Below are 27,149 nucleotides of genomic sequence, written 5' to 3'. Positions count from 1 at the left end.
TGTTCTTCTCTCCTTCACTTGATTGCCTGAAATCGAACCTGGTACTGTGTCCCTTCATTTGTTTGTTTGATTTTTTAAAAAAATTATTATTTATTTTTTAAGCTTTCTGGTCTGCTCTTTAATCTTTGATAGTAATGAGCTCTTAGAACTCTTTCCTTCTCCCCCCTCATTTCCTGAGTTTTATGTTCTTAGGTGATTTGTAGTACTAAGAACCAGATTCAAGACACTGGATACCTGCAACTTCATCCAGGCTTTCAAAGCCACTGTCATTTTTAACAAGTATTTGCTATGGCATTGGCTTAGTATTGCACAGTGCCTTAAATCATGCTAAAAGTGTACACCTGAGTCTTGATGCTAGACATATGTCAGATTGATAATGGTAATGTAAGTGGAGGTCAGTGGAAGTTTGAATTCCTCAGGTCATTCTGTACTTTCATACTGTTCTCCCCTGTCTAAAGCTGAAACTCAGACTCTAATGTTGCCATTTCATAAAATCCCTTTAATCAGTATAAATTCACAGAAATGCCAGTAACAAATTTGATAATATCTGGGGAGTGTGGGGGTTGTAAATAGAAATACCCATTTCTGCTGATCTTTCAGAAGGTTAAGTAAGTGTATGAAAATACTACTTCATGTAAGAGTGTAGTATTTTACAGTGTGCAACTGGCAAAATATAATATTCTAAACTTAAACAGCATTATCCTGAATGCTAAGCAAGGAGAGGTTAGTAACAAATGAAAGTTTAGCATCCTCTCGTACTGCTAACCAGCATACATACTGTTTTTATCCTCAAACTTAATCAGATGGAGCTATGGAAGTTGAAAATGTTTGATGGCTTTCTTAAAACAGATTGGCATTTAAGCTAAGAAATGTAGATATCAGTTTGTGGTTACAAGTGTGCTATGTGGCATAAGGTCTAATTCTGGAACTTGCAAAATACTTCAAAACAACAGAATAACAACAGGTTGTAATAGAAAAAGACATCATAATCTGAAGTACAGACATTTTGGTCACTTTGATATTGGAAATCAAAGTATGAATTTCTGTATTACAAAAGCTTGCTTCCAAAGCATTTTTTCCAACCTGACTTGAAGTAGTCTGAAAAGCTTTCAAGTAGATTTTTTTGATGAGTGGCTAATATCTTGTATTTTCATATCTATATCTTTAATAAAAAATAAAGAATTTGCAATCTTTATGCTTTTTTAGTTGAACATTGCTATTTATGTGTTATGAAAGAGTTTAAGTTGTGGACACCTCATTTGATTATTACACCCAATAGGACTTCAGCTTTAGTAGTTTAATCGTTTTTCTTGACCTGCTACTGGATTTCACTCTAGTTAGCCTAAAGATTTCTGTTTTATGGAAAGTACCTTCTCTGGCTATATTATGAGGGAGAAGGAGAAGAGGAGAAGGAATGAAAGAATCGGGAATAAATGGCACCCTCAGAAATACTTCTAAGTGAGAGATGGCATTACTGTAACAAACAAAAGTGTTTCCAAGTGATCGTCTGAGTAGCTGCTCACTGTCAGAAGTGTTGTTTCTGTTTCTTTCTCCCCACCCAGTTCCTCTGCTTTTAGCCACCTATTTCTACTCCTTTTTTGTGTGTTTCATTCTGGTGGGTTTTGTATGTCTGGGAGATGTTTCTGTTCTAATCTCGTGGAGTAGTAATTGGTTTTTATTGGGTTTTTTGTATAGAAGTGGCCAGATCAGTATTGTGCTAGGTTCGTGAGTTAAGCTCACAGAGGGGTCTGAATATAATGCAAGCTATCCCAAAGGAATGACTGGGAAGGCGGCAGAACTGAGCCTGAAGGAGAGGAGATGAAGTAGCAAGGGAACTAGAAATCTGGGGACAGTTACAGGCCTATGATCTTGTCACAGTTTCAGAGCCAGCTCTCACGACTGGAATACGGTTATGGACGACTGTGTACTTTTCAGGAAGGACAGACTGACAAGGCAAGGTGGTGGAGTTGCTCTCTATGTGAATAGGCAACTAGAATGTGTTGAGCTTAACCCAGGGGGAAATGATAAAGGTGTTGAAAGCTTATGGATAAGAGTGAAGGGACATACAAACATGGATGACAATGGTTGTGGGTGTTTACTACAGACCACCAAACCAGGAAGAAGCTGTTGATGAGGCCTTCTACAGGTAGCTGGAAGTAGCCTCAAGATCAAGTGCCCTGGTGCCACTTGAGTGGCCTCAAAATCAAGTGTCACTCTGGTACATTAGTTGGAAAGATACACAGCCAAGCATAAACAATCCAAAAGGTTACTGCAGTGCATTGATGACAACTTTCTTCTGCAGGTAGTTGATGAACCAAAAAGGAGGACTGCAATGCTGGACCTGGTATTAACAAACAAAGGAGGACTGGTTGTAGATGTTAAGGTTGGGGGTAATCTTGGCTGTAGTGACCATGACACGTTAGAGTTTAATATCAACAGACAAAGAAGCAGGGTGATAAATAAAGTTTCAACCCTGGACTTTAAGAGGGCTAACGTTGCCCTCTTGAAGACTCTCCTTAGAAATACCCAGTGGGCTAGGACTCTAGAAGGAAGGGGGGGCCCAAGAGAGATGGTTAATATTCAAACATTACATCCTCCAAGCTCAAGAAATATGTATTCCCTTGGGAAAAAAAAACCAAACCAAACAACATAAGTAAGGGAGAAGACCTGCATGGATAAGTAAGGAGCTCTTAGGAAAACTTGGAAAGGAAAAGGAGGTTTACAATATGTGGAAAAACGGTCTGGTGAATTGAGAGGATTATGGAAATATTGCCAGAGAATGTAGAGATGCAACAAGGAAGGCCAAAGCCCTCTTGGAACTGAGTCTTATCAGGGGGGTGAAGGAAAACATGAAGAGTTTTTTCAAATACATCAATGATAAAAGGAAGAGGAGGCAAAAGGTAGGCCCACTGCTGAATGATAGGGGAGCTATGGTAACTGATGATGCACAGATGGCAGAATTGCTGAATGCTTCCTTTGCCTCCTAAGACCAGCCCTCAGGAACCTCACTCTCTGGAAGCAAGGGAGCAGAACTGGAGCGAAGAAGATGCTCCACTGGTCAGGACTGGGTTAGAGATCTCTTACACCAACTGAAGACACAAATCCATGGGCCTCAATGGGGTGCATTCATGAGTGCTGAGGGAGCTGGCTGATGCTGTTGCTGAACCTCTCTCCATCATGTTTGAAAAGTCATGGAGAACAGGAGAGGTGCCTGATGACTGGAAGAAAACAAATGTCACTCCAGTCTTCAAAAAAGGCAAGAAGGAGGAGCCAGGCAGCTACAGACCAGTCAGCCTCACCTCCATCCATGGAAAGATGATGGAGCAGCTCATCCTGGAGGTCATTTCCAACCACATGGAAGACAAGAAGGTTATCAGGCATAGCCAACATGGATTCACCAAGGGGAGATCCTGCCTGAGTAATCTGATAGCCTTCTATGAAACCATGGCCAAATGGATAGATGAGGGAAGAGCAGTGGATGTCATATTTCCCCAACTTCAACAAGGCTTTTGATACTGTCTTCTATAATATCCTCACAGAAGAGCTCAGGAAATGCAGCACAGATGGTCAATGAGGTGGATTGAAAACTGGCTGACAACAGAGTTCAGAGCATTGTTATTAGTGGCACAGAGTCAACTTGGAGGTGTGTGGCCAGCCGTGTTCCCTAGGGATCAGTACTGGTTCCAGTTTTGTTCAATATCTTTATCAACCACTTGGATGAGGGGATTGAGTGTATCCTCAGCAAGTTTCCTGATGACACAAAATTGAGGGGGTGGCTGACACCCCATCAGGTTGTGCAGCCATCCAACAAGATCTGGACAGGCTGGAGAGCTGGGTGCAGGCAAACCTCATGAAGTTCAGTAAGGACAAGTGCAAGGTCCTCCACCTGGGGAGGGGTAACAACATGCCCCACTACAGGCAGCTCCATGGGGAAAGACCTGGGAGTCCTAGCAAGTTCTCCATGAGACAACAATGTGCCCATGTGGCCAAGAGAGCCAATGGTATCTTGGGGTGCTTCAAGAGAAGTGTGTCCAGCAGGTCTAGGGAGGTTCTTTTGCCCCTCTGCCCTGGTGAAACCACAGCTGGAATACTGCATCCGGTTTTGGGCTTCCCAGTTCAAGAGAGACAGGGACCTGCTGGAGAGAATCCAACAGAGGGGCACAAGGATGATTAGGGGATTTTAACACCTCCCCTATGAAGAGAGACTGAGATCCCTGGGGCTATTTAGTCTTGAGAAGACTGAGAGGGGATCTGATAAATGTGTATGAATATCTGAGGGGTGGGTGTCAAATGGATAGGGCCAAGCTCTTTTTGGTGATGCACAATAGTAAGAAGAAATGGGTACAAGCATGAACGTAGATGTTGCCTCAACATGAAAAGAAACTTCTTTACAGTGAGGGTGGTGGAGCACTGAAACAGGCAGCCCAGGAGTTTGTGGAGTCTCCTTCTCTGGAGACTCTCAAAACCTGTCTGGATGCATTCCTGTGCGGACTACCCTAGGTGATGCTGCTGTGGCCGGGGGGTTGGACCTGATGATCTCTGGAGTTCCCTTTCAACCTCTAATGTACTGTGATACTGTGACCCTACAAAACTTTAGCTCAGGAGCTGGCCTGAGAGGCAGAGATGAGGGAGGGTAATTTCAGAAGTGACCAAAATGACTTTTTACCATCCACCATGTATGTTTTCTGGAGGATAACAATCTGGTTTATTTTATGCAGTCATAAGGACAATTGAGAGCAGACTTTCAAAAATACTTGTCTCTAATGGTAATTTTTTTTTACTTGTTAGTTTTGAAAAGGAAAAAGGGCAAGCTCTTAGTTTGCTAGAAAGAACACATTCTCATTGTTTCTTTTTCTTACCACACTTTATTTTGAGAAAATAAATACGTAAACACATCCAAAGCTGATATTTGGGCTGCATCGTAGGACGGCTGCTTCATGCCCATTAGTGTAAATTCTGCAGAGTGGGGAATGATCTCCTCATTTTTTTAAGCACTTGTTGGAAACATTTGCCTCTGCATTAGTTTCTGTGTGTTTTAATTTAAAAGGAAGGTAGCATGTGCTGCCTTGGTTTGCTGTGTTCTGGGAGAGATTGCCAGGATTGTCCTTGAAGTGATTTTTCAAATATGTGTAAGTTTTTGCTGAGGAGCTGTAGTGTGACAATAGGCTTTTACAGCACTTGGATGACTTAAAAAATCTAGTTGCTTTGGGGTTTTTATTTTGATTGTTTGTTGGGATTTTTTTCGGGGGGGAGGAGGTTGTTTTTGTTCAGTTGTGGACTTTATTTTTAACAGTATTTAAACCATTTAATTCATGAGGTGAATCCAACTGAAAATCTCAGGGAAACCGTTGACACTGTAAGACAGTGTACTCAAATATATCTTTCTTTTATCTTACACATCCAAGTGCCAGATTCTACACATTGGCCACAACAACCCTATGCAGTGCTACAGGCTGGGCTCAGAGTGGCTGGAGAGTGGCCAGGCAGAGAGGGACCTGGGAGTACTGGTTGATAGTAGGCTGAACATGAGCCAGCAGTGTGCCCAGGTGGCCAAGAAGGCCAATGGCATCCTGGCCTGGATCAGGAACAGTGTAGCCAGCAGGAGCAGGGAAGTCATTCAGCCCCTGTACTCAGCACTGGTTAGGCCACACCTTGAGTCCTGTGTCCAGTTCTGGGCTCCTCAGTTTAGGAAAGATGTTGAGTTGCTGGAAGGTGTCCAGAGAAGGGCAACAAAGCTGGGGAGGGGTTTGGAACACAAGCCCTTTGAGGAGAGGCTGAGGGAGCTGGGGCTGCTTAGCCTGGAGAAGAGGAGGCTCAGGGGAGACCTTCTTGTTGTCTCCAACTCCCTGGAGGGAGGTTGTAGCCAGGTGGGGGTTGGTCTCTTCTCCCAGGCAACCAGCACCAGAACAAGAGGACACAGTCTCAAGCTGTGCCAGGGTAGGTTTAGGCTGGAGGTTAGGAAGAAGTTCTTCATAGAAAGAGAGATTGGCCATTGGAATGTGCTGCCCATGGAGGTGGTGGAGTCACCATCACTGGAGGTGTTTAAGAGGGGACTGGATGAGGCACTTGGTGCCATGGTTCAGTTGATTAGATGGTGTTGCTTGATAGGTTGGACTCAATGATCTCCAAGGTCTTTTCCAACCTGGTTAATTCTATTCTGTCTTTTAAAGTAGAAAGACACTGAAAGGTGTTTGTTTGTATCAGTGTGGAATGTTTTGGAGAAACTGTGACATAGTGTCCCCAGTGTGATTGCGAAGTGATTCACAGAAATGTAATCAATATTTGTTTATTTTTATTCAAGCAGAAGCCAAATGCACCAAATAAGGCTCCTTACAGTTGCACCTCAACAGGAGGGAAGTGTTAAAGAAGAAGCAATTTCAGAAATTCAAAGCAGGCGGCCCTGGCAGTTTGACTGGGCTTTAACCAAGCTGGATAACTCTGTCAGGAAGACGGGCCGCATCCCTAAAACCCTTCTACTAAAAGTCTTTCATGAAGTATGCAGAACAGGTAAGTTGCTTCAAATAAAAACAAAATAAAAGCTAATTTTACAGCTGAAATATTACAGTTCATTAAACCAAGGAAATCAGTTGAAAGAGTTCTCATTTATGTTTTGTCTTTGAGTGGTTTATCTGCTGCATAGTTTGATGACCAGACTTTAAATGCTTCAGAGAGGTTACTTTTGTGTGAATGCATGTTTGCTTTTTTCTTTTTGTCTTTAGAAATTTATAAGTCTTGTGAAAATTAAGTACGAATTCCCTTGAAGAAACATTCTGTTGCCTTGCTTACTATGGATTTTTTTTATTGGGAAATATTGCACCTTCCTTGTGTAACTGTATTGTGCACTCTGAAGAGGGATTGTGCCTGTTTGGCTTACACAGTATGCCTATAGAATGTCTAATAAACAGTGCCATCCCTAAGAGGCTATTTTTTTAAAGCACTACTGTAGAGGGAGATGTAGAGGTGATCCCCAGGTCACCACATTGCCGGGTAGCTGTGGTTATTCAGGACAAGAAAGCTTTATTTTTTAATTTTTTTTTATAATCCAAAAGTCCAGAGACAAGGCATTGTTCATTCTGGCAGGCTTAATACCCCTTTGGCTGAAAACAGCTGTACTGTATTAATGCTTTGCAAACCAGGTACAACAATTGATGAGGTTTGGTAGCAGTTACTATGAGTCAACAGAGATTTTCTAAGTATACTCAGTAAGTACTACTGCCAATATTTATTAATGGTATCATGTAGTATTTCACTTCAGTTTTAAACTTTGCTGTGCATTGTTCTGGACTGTAAATGGCTTGTATACCTGGGATTACCCTTTTTGTTTTGTGGCTCTGTCTTTAAAAGAGGGGTCTTCAATTTGTACTCCTTCTGTTTAACAACTTAGTTTTTGCTTGGATAACACTTTCTGGTCTTGACTGCTTTGTCTTTTTTTCAGGTATAAACTTGTAATTTGCAAGTGTGGGGTGGCAAGAATTTAATGTCTCTAAGCTTATTTGCAAATCCTCATTCTTGGTGATCTTTGAGTGACATACATTTTAGGAAGTCATATTAAAAACATTAATTGCTTACAGAGGTTTTCTATGCCTGTGTAAATATATTGGGGGAAAAAAAACAACAACTAAGAACTTTGCAAGAGATTAAGTTAGGGGTGCAATTGATATAAATGACAAATATTTTCATATGAAATAATAGGTATTGAAAACTAATTTAGCAAGTGTGGGAAATTATATATATTTTTTTTCTTAACACAAACACAAGCAAATCCTATTGTTCTGCCCAAAGGAGGTGTTTGCTCTAGATCTCATCCTGCATCTTTCCATACTTATGCTGCCAACCCTTTTTCTGCTGGTTTTTTTTTTTTGTCCTTTTGAGGTTGCTAGTATAACACTGACATTGTGAAACTGGAGATGTATTGTTTTTATTGCATGAACTAGTTGTATGCAGGGTTTTAAAAGTTACTTGAGTATGACTTACCACTCTATTATGTCTTCAGAAGTTAGCATTCCCATTTGCAGTTAAGTACGTGATCCTTCAATGTTTTAACTTGGGTCTCTTTTCTCATAATTAATTATTTTTCCCCCCTGCTGCTGGTGTTTCTTCCATTTGAGCTTACTCTGTATAAAACAACTTTTCTTCTGTAGTTTGCACTCTTTTTAAATACAGTTTTCAGGGGTTATGCAGTGTCCTATATTTGCTGGTCCTTTTGGTACCTGAAGATGCAATTCTAGATGGTCTATAACTTTCTGTTGCAGAGGGGTTTTTCACTTCCCTGCCCAGCCTTGATTTTATAGGTGTACAGCTGTTTCTACAGCTCTAGATAATTAAAAATTACACTTATAATAATCATCAGCAGCTGGAGATAGCTTTTCTGGCAAGAACAACTGCCTCTGTGCTGGGCTGTGTGGAGCTTCAGGGTGTTGGCATGATCTGGAAGTAACTTGAACACTGATAGTACTTAAGACTTCAAGTCACTTTGGAAGTCTGAATCTGTCAAGTCTGTCTGTTTGTCTCTGAGATAAAAAACTTGAGAGATTTCTGTCATCATTTATGTTGTGTGTGAACATTTTATTTTGTTCCTTGCTAGATGAAATTGCTTCTGAAGCATACCTTTTTCTGTGAGGAAGGAATAGACCTTTTTTTTTGCCCCCACTTTTTTTTTTTCCCTCTTTACAGTATGCTGCTTTCTAAAAACATTCTTTTTGTTAGAAGCATGTGGGTTTGTGTATTAAGACATGATTGAAAAACACAAAAATTTTCTCCATCTTATTGGGTAATCTGTGATAGATTCTGCAGCTCTGCCTTTTTTTGCTTCAGGTGGAGTAATGAAGTCCAGAAGAGGTAATAGGAGTTAGTTTTTCCAGATTATGTGGCTAGTGCAGAAGTCAGAGAAGGTAGATGCTCTCATAGTTTCCTTCACTATGCTCTATATAGATGTAAATGACTAAATTTATTTTGTGTTGACCATGGGCAGAAGTGCTAAAGGAAATTTAAATGTGGAATGTCTCAGAATGCCAGTTTTGGAGTCATATGGAATTGCTATGAAGTATTTTGCCCTTTCTGAATTGTACCAGAAAGGTATGTCTCCGTTAAGATGTAAGGATCTATGGTTCTTGGATGGGGAAACTTAAAGTACTAGTTCATCTGAGTTTAGTATCTTGTGTTGTACTTAATTTCTGCTCAGCTGAGCTCATTAATTGGTTTGAAATTAGAAAAGAGTAGATTTAGATTGTAAAGAATTTTTTCCTAACATACAATGTGTGTGGTTGAGCATTGGAACACGTTGCCCAGGGAGGTGATTGAGGCTGCCTCCCTGGAGATGTTCAAAGTGAGACTTGACACGCCTTTGGGCAAACTGATCGAGATGAGGATGTCTCTGCTAGTTGCAGGGTGGTTGGACTAGATGACCTTTGGAGGTCCCTTCCAACCTGGGTAGATTCTATGGTTCTGTAATTGGGATGTTTTATTATGAATCTTTTTCATGGTAACCATAGTAGTGTAATTATTGAATCATTTGGGTATTCTGTTCAGCAAACATCTTTCTTTATCTTGGAGATTTATAGTGTACAAAATGGTTAAGTATTTTAGTGGGTCCGTCTAAGTTCTTTTTCCTGATACTAAACACATAATTATTTATGAAGAAACTTTTGGTTGTGTTCTACTTGCAGGGTCTCCAGGGAGTAACCAGGCCTTGCTTTTGTTGCGAAGTTGTGGTGCTCTTTTACCAGAGATATTGGCACCAGAAAGAACAGAACTAGCCCATATGATATGGGAGAAGATGAAGGAACTGGGTAGGTTGATTTTATTAGTCCCTCTTGAAAGAACAGCTATGTGCTTAATTACTTTATTTGTAATAGAAGACTGAATGTATTTTAATAGTGTTTAAATGTTTGGGTGTAACAGCCAATACTCATTGCTGAATAAACACTAGGTTTTATTGTTCAGGTGAGACCTATTTCCTATTCTGGGAGTTATACTGACATCTAGGGGTGTTAATCTCATGGACTTTGCTTGATTTTTATTATTGTAAGAGTGTATTTTACATTTCTATTAAATGGTACCTTGCTATCTGATGGGCTGAGTATTCCTAGTGCTACCACTTAAAATTTTTAAACACAATTTCCTAGAGACTAAAACTTGCTTCTTGATAGTAAAATTGCTGCATCTGTAAACACAGCTGAGGAGGCTGTGGAATAGCACACACATGAGCATTGATGCTACTGTACCTTTGTTATGTTTTAGCCTTTTATAAACCCGTGTGCTATTAAATTGATTTTGGATATTTCAAAGATGAGTAAAATGAAACAGTCTGATTATACATGAAGTTCATACAGAATGAGATTACCTGAGAATGCTATTAAAATCATGTTGAATTTAGAGAATCTGTATTCACTCGCTGTGGTTGAAATCTTCCCTTAGGTGCCGTGTATGATACGAGCCATTACAATGCTTTACTTAAAGTCTACCTTCAGAATGAGCACAAATTTTCTCCAACAGAATTCTTGGCCAGAATGGAGGAAGCTAATGTACAGCCCAATCGAGTAGGTACCCTTTCAGGATATCTTAATTCATAATAATAGCATCCATTTGTTGGATGGAAGTCATTAACTTCCCCTTTTTATTTTTTGTAGGTTACATACCAAAGGTTGATTGCTGCATATTGCAACGAGGGAGACATTGAAGGGGCAAGGTATTCTTATGCATTTATATTTGAGGGGATTTCCACAAAGTCTGTTTCTCATATTGCCTTCCCATAATTATAAGACTCATTTCAGCATAATTCTTATAAATTGAGCAAAATAAAGAGGGAGTTTACTTTAACCGAGCACTAAAGAGCATTTTCTTAGAGACAGCTAGGAACTACACAAGCAAAATAAAACTGATAAACCAGTGTTTCCAAATCACATTGTATTCAGGTTGGTCAGAAAATAACTTTTGTCATTTTTAACAGCCACTGTAAGATTATGAAGAGTTACTGCCTGTGTATGTAATTGGCTACTGGAAGAGGCATTTGACAATGAAGTGGGCTAGGGAGCAAAGAGGAGTAATTTGTTTTTTGTTGTTGTCATTATATAGGGCTTGCTGAATGTGTAACATTTCAACTTTGGCAAGCTAAAGTTGGAATAGTGTGGTTGCTGAAACAGAGAAATATGTAAAATGAAGATAAAAACCCAAAAGGCCAGCCCCACCCTTGTGCCTGCATATTTCAAAGTGACACATACATCTGAAGTAATGCAGGTTACCAAATTATGTGGATATTATGCAGCACTCCCAAATACAGTTGCTCAATAACATAAAGATTTTATTTGATGGTACAGTCCAGCAGAGCACAAATAGCTCAGTAGTTTATCTTTTCAAAGGCCAAAAAAAAAAAAATCTATTTATTCATTGTCTTGTGTTTTGCAGTACAATTCTTGGATTTATGAAGAACAAAGATCTGCCAGTCACTGAGGCAGTATTCAGTAGCCTTGTGAAAGGTCATGCAAGATCAGGGTAATGTTTAATACCTTTTTTCTTTTAATTTTGCTGCAATATAAAGTGATACTGTATAGAAAAATAGCATGCTGCAGAATAGTGTGAGGGGTTTAAATAGTAATGTATATAAGACTCCCTTGTACTTTTTGGAGTGGAACAGGGCAGTTTAACAAAGCAAGTAGATTCTTCTTGTGCTTGAAGATCTTGAAATTTAAGACAAATTAATGTACTTTCATAGCATTTGAAAAAGAAATTTGTTGCACTTGGTTTTATGCTTCTGCAGCTGTTCAGTTGAAAGAGTATTTTAAATAATACAATAATGAAAAGATTTGCATTTTGAACTTTCATAATTTGCATAGTTTAAACAAGTTCTTTATGCTTGTTGTAGTCTGTTTTCAAGCAGTGTGGATGTCACAACAAACATTGTAATGATTAAATGTATTGAGAGTCTTTGTTTTGAATTGTTAGAGACATAAAGAGCGCAGAAAATATCCTTTCAGTGATGAGGATGGCGGGTGTTGAACCAGGTCCAGACACCTATTTGTCGCTGCTGAGTGTGTATGCGGAGAAGGGTGATATTGACAGCATCAAAAAGGTATTGCATGTTTGAATTTAAATAACTGACTCGATCTTTTGTTCAGTTTAACTTTGAAGTGCTTTTTATTCATGCAGGTGAAATAATACTAAATGTTGTAATTTATTATAATTTGTGCCATCTTAGTCCACAGCAGTTAAACTTTTTAAAAACACATCTGAGAAGTTGGTTAACAGAAAGCAGTTCCACACTTCATGAAAAATCCTTGGCTTTTGATAGTTACCTTTCACTCTGAGAAGATAGGTTTGCCAGCAAGTGATTTATTAAATCAGTTTTTGTTCTCAGGGACAAATACTGCAGGTGAGATACTTATAAGTATATCTATAGAAAAATTGAAAGTTAGCCTTGATTATCCAGCTCCTATTGAAGCCACAGAATCTCTTTTTTGAGAGTCCATACCAAGAACTTACGTATTCATCAAGCATGGATAAAGTAAGGTTGCCTTACAGCCCTTTGTGTAGCTATTTTTCCCCCCAAGTACTCTTTCTTAATTTTAAAAAAAAAAAGTAGTATTCACAAAGGAATGAGAAAAGAAAATTGGTTTGAGTTTAGTAAGCAGTTTCAGATGGAGAGGACTGTATCAAGAATGTGGGAAACATAACACTGTTCTGTGACTTACAAATTAGACAAATCTTCATCAACCAGTCTCCTTCCAAACACGAACAGAAATTGTGATTTTTGAAGCAGTTTCTTTTGATAGTCATCTCACAATGAAAATACCTGGTATCTGTGTGTGATTTTCATTTATTATTAGATATTGGAAAGAAACTATTCTATCCCTTTTATCTGTACTTTTTTTGTTTGCTTGCTTTTGTTGTAACCTAAACGTGTTTGAAACCCTCTGTGGAATATGGAAGAGACAATATCCAAGATCTATGTGTCTAAACCCATGGTCTTGAAAAACGGGAAAATCCTCACATTTCTCTGGGTTGTTTTTTGGTGGTGGTGTTTTGGTGGGTTGTTTTGTTTTCTTTTCCCACTCACTTTGGAGATCATTAAAGATAAATACTAGAAATTTATTCTGGTTTACAGACTCTAGAAGAGGTTGAGAAGACTCAAGGGTACCATATGGACAGGATTTTGATGCAGGTGATTTTTAGCCTTGTCAAGGCTGGGTATCCTCAGTACATTGAAGATATTAAAGAACGCATAAGATTTGAAAGGGAATTAATTCCAGGTATGTCTTTGGTTACTGCAGCAGTGTTTTGCTGGAGTGGGGAGGGAAAGCATTTTCTCCTTCTCTTCCTTCCTCCAATAGGTAACTTTATACTTTTTCTTGGATCCCAGTTTGTGTAATCTAATAGCTGTTAATTATACTCCGTCCATTTTTTTCTTTATCGATGTGTTTGGGAATGTGTTTCTCTTGTTTAGTATCATTCTGTCAGGCTGCAGTGGTGGTGTTTCTAATTTTTGGCATGGTTTTGTAATGGGAAAAAGTAATTCAATACAAATCTGAAAATGGTATTCTTGAATTTGATTGGTTGATCATAGTTAAAAGTATGTTAACGATAAACGACAAACATTTTCTTTCCTGGCTTTTGTTCATTTTAGTAGTCTAATGTGAAAATTGTCATATGCACTTTTAAATTTTGTTCTGTTTTTTTAATTGCTAGATGCAATGAACTTGTGTTTGACTCTGATAACTCATGGCTTTGAAGATATAGGCTTCAATATTTTGAAGTCTTTTAATCATTTATCACGTGAGAATGTGGACCAGGGTAGCTTCTTCTTGCAGCACTGTGTGAACAGAGATACGGTATGCAGAACAGTAATACTTTTTTTTCCCTAATATGCTAATAAGTGTATGTATTTATTCCAACTGTAAAGATGGAAAATGCTATATTTACTTTGCACTGTTCTTAAGGAATAAAATAAGGTTATCAATTTGCATAGTAAATTGAAAATTACAAAGGAATTACTTGATATATGTGATATGCATTTCCTAAGCACAAGAAGAATCTGACATTCTTAATTTGAGGAAGTGGAAGAAGTATTAAATTGCTATTTTTTTTAATTCTTTTCAGCCTATGAACAAACTGAAGCAATTTTGTTTTGAGTTGAAAGAAGCAAAAATGCACTCAGCACCCTTACCATTTATTTTGCGTTGTGCTTTGGAGGCAAACAAATCAGGTACTATGCTGATTTAGTTACTTTTACATATGCTTATGTGAAGTACTTGATTTAATTATCTTATCTTTAATTATGTGCATGTTTTCAGCCTTGGCCATTGATGTAATGAAGATGATGAAAAAGGAAGGCCTACCACTCAGAGCTCACTATGCCTGGCCACTGCTTGTTCAGTTCCAGAAGGAGAAGAATCTTAGAGGTTAGTTATCTGATAAGTGCTCTTCCGGCTTTATTGCAAACCTAATGTACAAATCTTTATTAAAACATTGCTAGGAAATTCAGCAGGCTCTTTGAGAATAGATGGAGACCTTGCTGGATGTCTTACTTTGTTGCAAACAATTTTTAGTTCAGAAAGATATTTTTTTAAAACCTACTTTCTTACTTAATCATGGTACAGTTCTACAAATTTCAGGTCTACCTTTGCATAGAAAGATGTGACAGTATGTTTAATTTTTTAACTCTTCACATCCTTTCTGCTTTCCACGTTCTTTTTGCTGCTCATTACCTTTTAGAGAGTTCACTCTCGAAGAAACAGAAATTGGAGAAGAATGTAAAAGTAAGGTTATGTTACAATAGCTCTCTTGGACTGCAAACCCAATCCTTCTTGCAAGCCACCTTCTTGTCTACCAGATAAGCCAAATGTGAGTTTCATTACAATAATAAAAAGTGCAGGAGAACTTACATTGCTGAATGTGTGAGCCTGACCTGACAGCATACTGATTGAAGGACAGAAATGCTCAATCTTTGGGATTCTTAAGTAGGTTTAAGCATTTAGCATACTTTCCGCTGTTACACATGGGGATGGCTACAGGTTATGAATAAGAATTGAACAAATACTAAATTTTAGAGTACAGTATCTAATTCTTTGGTTTGCGTTATTGGTAATTCAGAAAGAATGGTATTGTAAAAAGATGCTTTTAAGAGAAGTACTTCCCCCTTGGGGAAACAAAAAACTGTCTTTTTCATCTTATCTCACAGTATAATGCGCTTTAGAATGAGATGCAGAGTTGTTAGCGTGACATTGGGTGACAAACAAAATGCACAAACAAAAAAAAAGTGCTTTTAGCAGACTCTTCATATCGCAATTTTATCTTAAATATACAGTCACATTCCAGTTTGGAAGAAATGCTGAAACAAGTATTCCCTAATTGTTTCTGGCTATAAAAATGTCTCAAGTCTTTTTCAAAAAGCCTTTATGAAAACAATATTCAGTTTTTGTTAACTCTTTAGTCTCTCTATTCCTGTTAGACTAAGTTTATCTTCTCCTAGGTTTTCAAATGCTTGAAAGTTAGATGATGTTTTAAAAAGTCTGGCACCGTTGTTTGAGTTGGGGCCTTTGTGACTTACTTGAAGTACAATATTGCCAAAAATAAGCAGTTTTGAAATTGGTGTCATACTTGTTCATGGATGCAGCCAACTGGAAAAACACGCTTCTGTAACTGTGGAAAACTTCACCTCACCAACACCATTATGAGACATAAGAAGTATTTTTAGGTTTAGATGTGGCTCCCAGGCTCCCAAAATTGAAGCAGCATCAAGAAAAGTTTTCATATCCCTTTAGGTCTTTGGCAAGATGAGAGGTTGTCTCAATTTAGACTCCTAATGTAGAAATCACTTACGCTTTGGCTGGTAGTTCCTGCTGGAAGTCATAAAAGCAAATTGAGAAGAAAACTGATGAAAGAACTCTTGATTCTGTCTTTGCCTTTTTCTAGAGAGCCCATATTTTTCTATCTGCAGAGGCATTGGATACATAAACTTCTATATGTTTGTATGACAGTCCTGTGGATTAGCAAAGACATTTTTGTAACCTGGTTCTGTCTCTCAGTTTGAATTGTTAAGGGGAAATGTTACTGATGTGTGCATACCTACAAAATGATTTCACAATTCTTAGAATATATATGAAATCTAAGCAATTTCTTCTTCTTTGAAGAATCAGTGGAACTATTCCTGCTGCAGCTTGTTCTTTCCCAGATGTGAGCTTACATTCATGCTTTAAAGTTTAGTAATAGAAGAAATGATTGAATGAGAACCACCATCTAAAAATACAACCAATACACTTGCAGGAAAGTAAATATTGGGGGGGAAAAAACCACTCACCCTGAAATTGTTATATATTAATAACAGAGCAAAAAATGCTGCTGCAGTGAAAACTTAGACGTAACATCAGGCAGTAAATTATCAGAAAGATGCTTTCTAGCAGCAAAAAATGATAGAGCTCAGTGGAAAAAAAAAAAAAGTAGAGACAGGCATTGTATCACATCATATACCAAAAATGACGTAATACTTCCTTTCTCCACAAAGTAGTTACATGTGGCCTAATGCTATAATTTTTCATCTTGCTGTGGATAAGGCTGAAAATGGGAAAGAACTTTGAGGAAAAACTATTAAAAATTGGATAGGATATGAACAGTGGGCAACATAATCATTAAATAGCACAGAAAATATTCGAGAGCCTATCTGGAACTGCAGGGTATAAATGTCTGCATCAGCATGTGTAACGTAACCCAAACAATCATGTAACTAGCACCAATGCGTAATTATATGGTTATCTAATGTTTATTATAACAAAAGCTGAAACAGGATATCAGAGGAAATTCTCCAACTCTTGTACTGTGGAACTAAGTTTGAGAGAGAGGTAGCAGTGAAGTGGTGGCTAGGAGGAATGAAGCTAAGGAAGGCCATTTAAAAATATGTCATAGAGAATTGCAACCATCCTGAAATAGCAAGCAGCTTTTTTGAGTCATTTGACATAGACACGTAATTTCAGATGGAGCGTTTTTGCTTTTATGGGCATCTGTTATAGAAGTTGGTAATTACTTATTTCCATAGTATTTTTCTAAGTAAATGCTCTTACGCTTTTAGGAGTGGAAAGTGCTTGCGGGGTTTAAAAGATTAATATGAGGTGGAACTGTTATTGGTGCTGAGATTCATCTTTAATTAGATTATACACTAAACCCAAGAAGGCCTAGAATAAATGAGCAGAAATGTTTCACTTAGGCTTGTTACTGAATATCATATTCTCCCCTTCAGCTTTGTGTGATCATGATATTCTTTTAAGATAGTTTTTATGTCAGTTGTATATTTTGTTTTCTACTAAACTGTTGCATACACAAAGCATGGTTACTGAATGGTAATTCAATTTCTACTTCAGGAAATAAAGGAAATAAGCGTGTATGAGTCCAGAGAGCAATAAGGGTGGTGATTTTAGAAAGTAATTGTGCAAAATGCTGTTTTGTACTTTTCTGGCAAAGAACTTCCTGAGCATATCTGAAATTAACAGCACAGCAAAAGTATCTTAAATATTATGTTGTTGTCCTGTATCCACCCTTGCTTCTCGAGCTAGAGTTATTGCCTTTTGTTTTGTTTGTTTTCTTGCCAAAAACGGCTTAAAGCAAATGTTACTGCCCTTGCACATCTGTGTAACTGCTTTAGAAATCCTCCCTGTTCTGAGGGGACTGCTTTAGGAGAAAGGCATTACTTACTCTGAGCAACTTACAAAATGAAAAGTGGACCAATAGGGAAACCACACCTTTCACTTCCTAAAAAGCAGTAAGTTTCTCTGCTCTCACAGAAATATTGACTATCATAATTAATCTCTTCTATATTTGTTCTTCAATGTACTAATTTGAGGCTGGAATTTGTTCTGTTGAGATGTTTGAGTGCTGTTTCCAGTAATGACAGAATGGGCAACAGAAGTTTTGTTCCCTGTTTCTATTTTTCCTCTCCATTACTTGATTTTTAGATATTCAGGTCATGCCAGCCTTACATATCTCAGCCACAGATCTCAAAAACATGTTCTTGATCAAGCAGGGAGCTGGCTGGAAGACTTTATTAAGGGTTTTAGTCATACTCATTATTTTGGATCAGTATATTTCACAGAGGGGTATGGCAAGGCAATTCATGGCATTGTGAGCAGCCTGGTTAGAAATGAAATTAATATTTCATCCTTTTTACTTTATGGTTCTTTAGTGTGTTTTATAATGTGCATAATATATCAATACTGTAGCACATAATTTCTAAATTAACAACTTGATTGCTGTTGGGGATGTGTTCTCAAAATACTTTGGAAGACTGATGTTCTACATAGGCCCACTATAGTTTCACTCTTATTTTCAGTCCATATTTTGGCTGGGGAAGAGAGAAGTCCACACTCAACACTCAAATCCCATTTCATGGATATATTTGACAGACTTACAGTATTTTCTTTAATGTTTTTCCAGTACAGTATTAAATTTTTACAGTATCGTTTTTCAGTGCTGTGCATTTTGAAAGATATTTTGGGATAATGAAGTAGTTCTGTTCTCTGTGAGGCAGGAAATGTATGGAAAATTGTAGGATTTTATGTTGTTTTCATTGTTCTTCCATTCCTCTCTCCCTAAAGTGTATATCATCCATCTTAGAAATAATGTCTGAAAACATTTTCTTAAGTTTGATTAATTTGATTATGCATAACATTGTTTCTGGTATTCCTGCTTAATCTCCGTCTCAGTGTTGTGCTAGTGCCCTAATCTTCAAATACATCTTTTTTTTTACTCAGGAACTGGGCATTTGTGGCAAGTACCTGCTAGAGAATGGGAGTGCTTAACAGCTTTCTGCTGTGTTCTAGTCACAAATCAGAACTCCCATCTCCTGAGTTTACTGCACTTTATTCACTACCTTATGTAGTTCTTGGTCTTCAGGGCCCTGTCTAGTGATACAGGTAGATTTATTTTTAAAAGGCTTCGGCGTAAAGGGAGCTAATATATTTTGTGGGAAGTTGAAAACAGGAAATAGAAACTAGCTGTCAAAATCTGAAAGGTATCAAGAAAGACTTAATTTAATTCTTTATTCATATTTTTGCAGATTCTGGGCCAAAATCACAGTTTTGTTTAAGGCAAACTTGAACAGATGATGCGACTTTAATCTAGTGTGACTTGCCTGCATGTATTTTCAAGTGCTCAAAGGGAATTCACATTTGATTATTTGCACCATAGTGCACTGCATAAAATATTCATGGAAGTGTCACTTTTCCATAGGTGGCACTCCAGGGCAAAGACAGGGACTTTGGGAAACTTTACATTTTTAAAGTAATAAGTATGAAATGCATGTTGGAAGAAAACATATGCTGTTTGGTACTGGTGTCCTGCAGCAACTGACAAATCATTTTTAGGCCAGCAACAAATGATAATACCTGGATTGATTTTGATGTGGATTCAAGAGTTTGCTAGCTGGGTTTACTGTAGGAAGCTTCTGTTCATCAGAAATGTGCACAATTAGAACACATGACATATTCTCTAAAATTCTAATTGCTGAACTATTAAGGTTTAGTATCTGTTGTCTTCAAATTCTTTTCTACAGTAGTAATACACAGTCTAGTTGTGTGAATTGATCTGAACCCCATAGAGTTACAACATAGCTTCACTGAGGCTTGGGAAATTCCAGCCTTTCTCTGAATTTTCAGTTTGAAGCTGTTGCATTGATAGGTCGATCAACATATTTGCATACAGGAGTTACTTGTTTTAAAGAAATCCAGAGACCAAACATGAAAGCTTGTCTTTCTAATCAGAGCTGAATTCTGGGAAGAAAGCAAAGAATGTGCTATGTATTGAAGAATGCGTTTATAGCTTCAATTTGATTGTATGCTTTACACCAAATTTCATATCTGTGTTTTATGCAAAATAATGTGGACATCTTAATATATAGCTCTAGAAGATGTTTTGCAAACATGACTAACTGTCACATATTCACTGTTAGAAAACAGCTTTGTACACCAGTGGTTGCCAAGCTAGCCAAGAGTTTCTTGGTTTTGATAGTACAGTACAGAACAGGAAACTTAATAAACCTGTTGTGAAGTTTCACAATTAAGAACTTCATTAACATCTAAAATAAAAAGGCAGGATTTTGCCTGCCTAGTTTAAAGGAAGGAGATTAAAGAAACAAATGTGTTTGTTTTAAAAGGTTGAGTCTGAAATGCTTAACATTACCAATTTTGCCTTGATAGGTATCTTTGAGGTTCTCAAAGTGATGCATGAGTTGGGAGTGGAACTCGATGCAGAAACATACACAGACTATGTTTTTAAAAATTTTGCTGATACTGAAACTGCCCTTGCCCAGCTGAAGGTAAGTGTACACTTGGAGTTCATAAGAGCGATATGGTATTGTTTTCTGTGTTCTCTTGGAAGGCTTTAGATTACAGTAGTGCTCTAAACATGAACTTGTTCTGATGGAGCTTGTTCAGATATTTAGTTTTGAAACAGTCTTTGCACTGGCAGTTTGTTTACTGTGTTTTTCACCTGTTGCTTTTCGTTCTGCTTTTCAGAATGAAACATGAGTGAATGAACCAAAATTATTCTGCTCAAGACTTACTAGCTTTCTGTTTCCTGATATGCAGAACTAACTAACTGAACAGTGTCCTTTATATTTTTTTTACTGATGTTTAGAAGTATTAAAATAGTTTCTGGTGATTCTTTTTATATTGTTTGTTTTCTTTTAAAATTTTATTTTCCTTTTTTTTTTTTACTTGTTATAGAATGCATAATTGCAGACTAAGTTTAACCATCTGATTCTGTTTTGGTAACTTTGGCTCTTCCATTTGAATTCAAGAAAAAAAGAGCTGGAGATTTTTTTGTCAGTAGCAGCTTAACTGGCCAGCCATATAGCACACTTCCTATGTTCTCAACAGCTATCAATACAAGAATGCCAATGTCATTTGTAAAGGAAGCATTTAGAAATGTGAGGTATCAGGGGGTCTTCTCGATGTGTACTTCCCATGATTGGTTGCTTTATCTCTAGAAAAATGGCTGCTTGTTTGAAACTATTGGACTGTCTGTGGCAAAAATAAGACATGAAGCAGCACATGGAAGGCTGAACAACGTTCTCTCTCTGTGTAAGTACTTTCTGTGCATATGTTGCTATGTACTTAGTGGTAGTGTTGGTTGTGTAGGCTAGGATTTACATGTATTAATATGAAGTTTAAAAATACTTGGGAAACTCTGTGGTCAGATGTCAGGCTGTTTCAAAATACACGTTCGGGACAATGTATCATTATTCTTTTTAGCATTGGACTTGCCTGTGAGGTTTGCATGTAAGATATTTACCAATGTGAGCTTTGCTGTGATTGTGCTACTATTGTGACCCACCTGTATTTAAGAGGGCGTAAGGAAACAATTTTCCTTGAGCAATGACTGTTAAGTTGGTGATGCAGGGATTGTTTCTGTTTGCAGTATCAATTACCAAAGGACACTGGTCTACGAATACAGCTTTGGAGTACTACAGCACTACATTAATGAGATGAACACCTTTATAGAAATGATTGGCACTGAGGTTGAACTGAGAATGTTCTGCTGATCTTTTGGTCATTGAAGTTATGTATATAAATTTAGTGGGTAAATTAGTTGATACAGTCATAACAGCATGAATTTAATTGCTTTTTGAGAGTCTTCAAAGATGGCTTTTGTTAATATACATCATTGAATATATGGAAAGAAAGCTACAGGGTTGGGGAAGTGTGGCTGGAAAGCTGTCCTGCAGAAAGGGGCAAGGGGATTCTAGTTAATAGTCAGCTGAATATGAGCAAGCAGTGTGCACAGGTGGCTGAGAAAGCCAATGGCATCCTGGCTTGTATTAGAATTGCTTTGTCTAGCAGGAGTAGGGAGGTGATTGTCCTCTTATACTTGGCGCTGGTGAGACCACACCTCGAGTATAGTGTTCAGTTTTGGGCACCTCAATACAAGAGAAATTGAGGTGCTGGAGTGAGTGCAGAGGAAGGCAACAAACCTGGGGAAGAGCCTGGAGAACAAATCTTATGAGGACTGAAAGAGGTGGGGCTGTTTAGTTTGGAAAAGAGGAGGCTGAGGAGAGACCTCATGGCTCTCTGCAGCTACCTGAAAGGATGTTGTATAGAGGTTGGTGTTGGTCTCTTCTCCCAGGTTATTAGTGATAGAACAAGAGGGAATGGCCTCAAGTTGTGACTGGACAGGTTTAGACTGGACATTAGGAAAAACCTTTTCACGGAATAGTGGTCAAGCATTGGAATGTGCTGCCCTGGGAGGTGATTGAGTCACCAACCCTGGATGTGTTTAAAGGTCATTTGGATGTGATACTTGGGGATATGGTTTGGGGCAAACCTTGCAGAGTAGGGTTATTGGTTGGACTTGATCCCGAGGGTCTTTTCCAACCTGAATGTTTCTGTGATTTGCTTGGTTAACTAGCCATATGTTTTTCTTCCAATTGTGTAAACAAATACAGTTTTTATGTGCCTAGCATACTGAAACAGGAATAAAATACCTAAATTGGGACCAAATTGGATACAGAAAGATCTTTGTTGAAACAGTTTTGTTTTTCAGGAGATTTGGACAGATAAAACCAGTCTTTTGCTGCAATTTTCATTAACTGTTTTGTTTAACAACTATAGAAATACACCCTGATGCTGGGAAACTGCTATGTTGAAAATGGGAAAATTCTATGAGTAGTTACTCATCAGTGATTTAATTTTTGCTTTGGACACTTATTAGGTGACTCTTAAAGACTCAATTAATTTACATTCTGCCATTATTTTGTTTGTGCCTTTTACCAAAAAACCGTATTAACCATGAAAAATGAAGTGCCTAAAATAACTATGAATTTTTTTAAAAAGGCTACTTGTTTATTAGGAGCTATGAAATCTGTTTGTAAAGTGAAAGAACAGACCCACCCCTTCACACTCACTTTGGTTAACGAAAATAAATTCTGATGTGCTCTAAGGCACAAATACATGTGTATGGTGAATGTATATGATACCACAAGTATGGTAGAAGCACACAAAGTAGACTGCTTTCTATCTTCCTGTCATGGAATTAGTCTCACACAGTGTATTGTTTAGCTGTTAGCATATTGAATTTAAATCTTGTAGGGAGCATTGCTGTTTACAAAGAGTAGGGTTAATAATTCGTAGAAACATACAAAATTTCTTTTGAACTTGAGCTTTAAAGGAAAGTATTCCTGTAAGTAGTTTACCAAGCTGAAATGAATGCTAGTAAACCTAATTAGCACCTATGTAATGATAAGGCACAGATATTAAACAGCTGATTTTTTTTTTTTTTTAACTCTGCTGCTTTTGCAGCATTTCAAAGAGGGAAAAATAGATGCAGTATGGAAACCAGTTAAAGACTCTCATCAGTATAGTTGGAGGAGATGAACATTGGTTATTAATGCTGTTTGCTATCTAGGTGTATTGATTCAGCTTCTCATGCCTTATATTGTATAGATTTCTGCTACTGACAAGATGAAAACTACGAAGCTCAGCTGAGGAATCTGGGTACATAAGGCACTGTGCATGAGAGCTGCTTTTTCCCTTTATCATGCCGTTCCATTTCACTTCATTTAAGCCCCTTGATTTTCTCAGACTTGTTTGTTGCTAAGGAAACCAGTTTGCCGATTGTCAGCAGCAGCTGAGCATACTAAGATGCTTTTCTGCTCATCTTTTTATGAGCAAAAAGTTTAATATACCATCAGAGCAGGATTTCTGTTGAGGGTTTCTTGAAACCAACTTCACCTGAAATTTTCAAATTTAAAATAGTTCTAACATTTAAAACTCCTAATTTTCTATCTGCCTGGAGTTGGAGGAAAGAGTGGTTTTAGCATGTTGTTGCTACCTTTTATTTTCCAGGTTTCTGTAGAGCTGGTGTTTTTATTTCAGTTCTCTTACACCCCTTGTTGAAAGGGCCCAGTGCATTCTATTTTTACAGGGTTTAAATTCCATTGTGATAGTGAAGTCAGACGATGATAACTTCATACAGCACTTAAATGCAACTATATTCTTTTTCTTAGCTGGATTGTAGGACTGGAATGAAACACAGCAGTTCTAGAGGAAGAAGGTAGAATGCTTTGGAATACTGAGCCAAGAAATGATGTAAAGATGAGGACATGGGGCATAACTGTAAATAATCATCTAATTTTCAGTCATTTTACAGCTTCCTGTGTGTTGAACCAGTATTGCAAAATACCAACTTTTAGAACTCTGTATGTCTTTTTTCCCCAGTTTAACTTAATGGATAGCACTTAATGTGGGGCTACTTTTTCTTCCTTGTCAGTAGAAGCAAATATCTAAGATGTCATTGTGTTGGGGGCTTTTGTTTTTGTGAGAGTTTTGTTGTGGCCCTTTTTTTTGTGAGGGATGCACATTTTATTTAAAAAACAAAAGAGAAGGGAAAACTTTAAGGCAGGTATTCAGTCTGAAGCAATTAACATATTCAGTCTGAAACAATTAACAAACCCTTTGCCTCTGAATCCTTCGGGGGTTTTTTTGGTTCTGTTCTAGCAGTAGTATCTGAAGCTTTCTTGATGAGGATTGTTTGGGTTCTGTTTTGCTTTCTGGAAAATAATATTTTCTTTGATCTTGTTAATTTTTTGCAGATGCTGCTTATTACCATTTTGTGTAAAAGATGACTATATAAGCTATTGCTATTAAGGGCAATAAGGAGGGATAAAATCTCTCTTTCAGAGTATTTGTTTCTTTCTGGAGTAGAGCAGATCTATTGCTGATTAAACTAGGACTGATTCAAATAGCCTGGTATTTGAAATTTTGATTTACAAATGTTTGTCAAGATTTACTAAACTAATGAAATAGTGCTTGTAATGACACCCTATTTACATGGCCTCCTGACTTACTGCAGTTCAGGAATTGTTTACCATGACTGCTAAGACACATTTCTTTCATTTGCAGTGTCTTCAGCCAGCACCCCTCCTATTGATTTTCGTCTGTTTAGAAACAGCCTCATTTTGGGTTTTAAAAGGTAAGGTTGCTCTATGAATATTTTCCTCTATGGAAAAGTTCCCTTTCTTTGCCCTCTTGAGCACAAGTCTGTGCAGTCTTTTTCACCCCCTGCTTGAAAATTTTAAAGGACTCCAAGCACAGCAGATCAGAGGGGTGTCTTGGTTCCTCTCTGCTATCCCTGATTTCCTTCCTTCTGCTGTATAACAGCATCCGTTTGAAGTATTTTAACTTCACTGTTCTTATTTGGTCTGTGATATTTGATAGCGTATGAAGTTCTCAGGGTAGTAAACATTTGGGGTTTTATTCACTTTTTTGGTTTTAAGCTCCTATGCTAATGTAAGACTTCCCTAAAGATTCTGTAATTAACTCTTTAAAGCAAATGGGTGCTAAATGAAGAATAAATACCAGCAGGAGCCAAGTTTATTCTACTACATCTGATAGCCTCCTGTGCCCTCTGGGTTAATAGGGCTCTTAAATGCTGCATTTAACACAGTGTTGTGCTACATTGCTGGGATGTAGTATTCACAGCCCTAGGGTCCCATTTTGCAAGGAGGGTTCCTTGCTGACTTGCAGGGTTGTTTTAAGCTTATGCAAGTATATCTCAATTAGGAACCATTTCTGTTTGCCGAGTCAAGCATTTAGAACTGTGAATGAGATGATTTTTTTGCTGCATAGCCTGGAAAGCAGAGGTCACCAGAGTCCAAAGGCTGATTTTATTGGCTGGTATTTTCCAAAATACTGTAATGGATTTGAGGTACAATGTACCATATGAATATGACAAAAATAATTTTCCAGTAAATTGCAAGTTCTATCTGGCTAATTCTGCTCCACCATGGAAAAAGGAGGAGAAAAAGTAAACTAGAGTTCATATTGCTTTTGTTAACTAGTCCTGAGTTGACCTTGACATCTGAGGGATTAGTGAAATAATGCTTTATTTGCAACCAACAGGGATATTTGGATCTTTTACTATTTGTTTGAGTAGTCATCCCCCAAATCATCTATTTCAGATGTGTTTCAAAAATCTGTTACTAAAATACATCTTCTCTCTACTGATAATCAGTTGATATAGGGCTTAAACTAGAACGGAAATCATAACAATATTTTACAACTACTACTAACATGAAATGCTTCTACCACTGGAGAGTTGTGCAGATGTTCAGAATGTGGTTTAAAGTACCCTTAAGATGTTACCAGCTTGTATTATGAAAACTAGCTGATGAGGAATCATACTTTCCTCAAGTGAAGCAGGTACTCTCCTCAGTGGTGGAGAGTTACTACTATTGTGATTTCAAAAGTTACGGGACGTTTAAACTTAAACCATGAAATTCTCAGGGAAAATAAGATGTTGTTTTTTCATGGTTTTGGTTTGGTTTTGGGGGGTTGGTGGTTTCTCCTTTTATATTTTGTGGGTGGTGTTTGGTTGGGTTTGGGTTTTAGTTCAGTTTGCTATTTCATCTCTCCTTGCCACTTTGAAGTGTGGCATAAATTAAGTTCTCATTTGCCTGTGTTGCTACCTGGCTTAAGAAGCTAGTATGCTGGCTGTGCCCAAAGTTCACCCTTATATTGGTTTAGAAAGCATGCCAGTTCATGTTTCCTTCCCTATTTAAATGTCTAGAACAGCCTGAAAATGAAACTTGAGACTCTGATAGGATAGAGGAAAAGAATATGTGTACTTTTTGCAATGACCATGGCAAAATTCTGTGACAAAGTGTGGGTCTTGAATATTCAAATGATCACAGTTGAGGACTAGTGTGCAAGAGTACAGGGTGTGGACACTGGGGACATAGGAACAATGTCTGTGGCAGGCTAGTCTATGAATTTCTGTTGAAGATACTCTTCTCTAGTAACTACTTTGAAGTATTGCAATTCTGTCTGCCTGATGTACTATTTCAGAGTCAAGTACTTTAGGAAATTGATGCATTTGATATCTGAAGTTTGTTGTCATGCTGTCAGTGGTGGGGCAAGTTCACCAAGGAAAACTTAACTAACCTCACAGATAGCATTCCTCATCCTGCCCCCCCCCCCGGACATGCATTTGATTCAAGTACAGGTGGCACTTTGTGCTATAAATTTAAGTTCTTATTTGCCTGTATTGCTACCTGGCTTAAGAAGCTATGTAGTGTGTTGGCTGTGCCCAAAGTTCACCCTTATATTGGTTCGGAAAGCATGCCAAAAAATGCTTTGTAAGCCTGAACGTCCTAAATAAAATCCTAAACTTCCATG

The 27,149-nt window shown here is 37.8% G+C and overlaps 1 protein-coding gene across 2 annotated transcripts in view; it reads left to right on the top strand.

The window, feature by feature from the left end:
- Positions 1-27,149, top strand: part of LRPPRC (leucine rich pentatricopeptide repeat containing) — a 100,399-nt gene that overhangs the window by 8,703 nt on the left and 64,547 nt on the right. The window contains exons 2-14 of one of the 2 annotated variants that reach the window (XM_068158859.1): positions 6,305-6,507; positions 9,666-9,788; positions 10,417-10,538; positions 10,629-10,687; positions 11,404-11,490; positions 11,941-12,067; positions 13,100-13,244; positions 13,681-13,823; positions 14,092-14,197; positions 14,286-14,393; positions 20,175-20,293; positions 20,966-21,059; positions 24,876-24,945. In XM_068158859.1, the coding sequence (XP_068014960.1) occupies positions 6,305-6,507; positions 9,666-9,788; positions 10,417-10,538; positions 10,629-10,687; positions 11,404-11,490; positions 11,941-12,067; positions 13,100-13,244; positions 13,681-13,823; positions 14,092-14,197; positions 14,286-14,393; positions 20,175-20,293; positions 20,966-21,059; positions 24,876-24,945 (1,506 nt within the window). Of the gene's footprint in view, positions 1-6,301; positions 6,508-9,665; positions 9,789-10,416; positions 10,539-10,628; positions 10,688-11,403; positions 11,491-11,940; positions 12,068-13,099; positions 13,245-13,680; positions 13,824-14,091; positions 14,198-14,285; positions 14,394-20,174; positions 20,294-20,965; positions 21,060-24,875; positions 24,946-27,149 lie in introns of both variants that reach the window. The other variant, XM_068158858.1, reaches the window with a different exon arrangement.

The sequence above is a fragment of the Melanerpes formicivorus genome, unplaced genomic scaffold, assembly GCF_026170545.1.
Source record: "Melanerpes formicivorus ecotype bairdi unplaced genomic scaffold, bMelFor1.0.p_v2 SCAF_43, whole genome shotgun sequence".
Taxonomy (NCBI): domain Eukaryota; kingdom Metazoa; phylum Chordata; class Aves; order Piciformes; family Picidae; genus Melanerpes; species Melanerpes formicivorus.
Note: the sequence above shows the minus strand (reverse complement) of the source record. Positions and strands in the feature narration are given on the sequence as shown.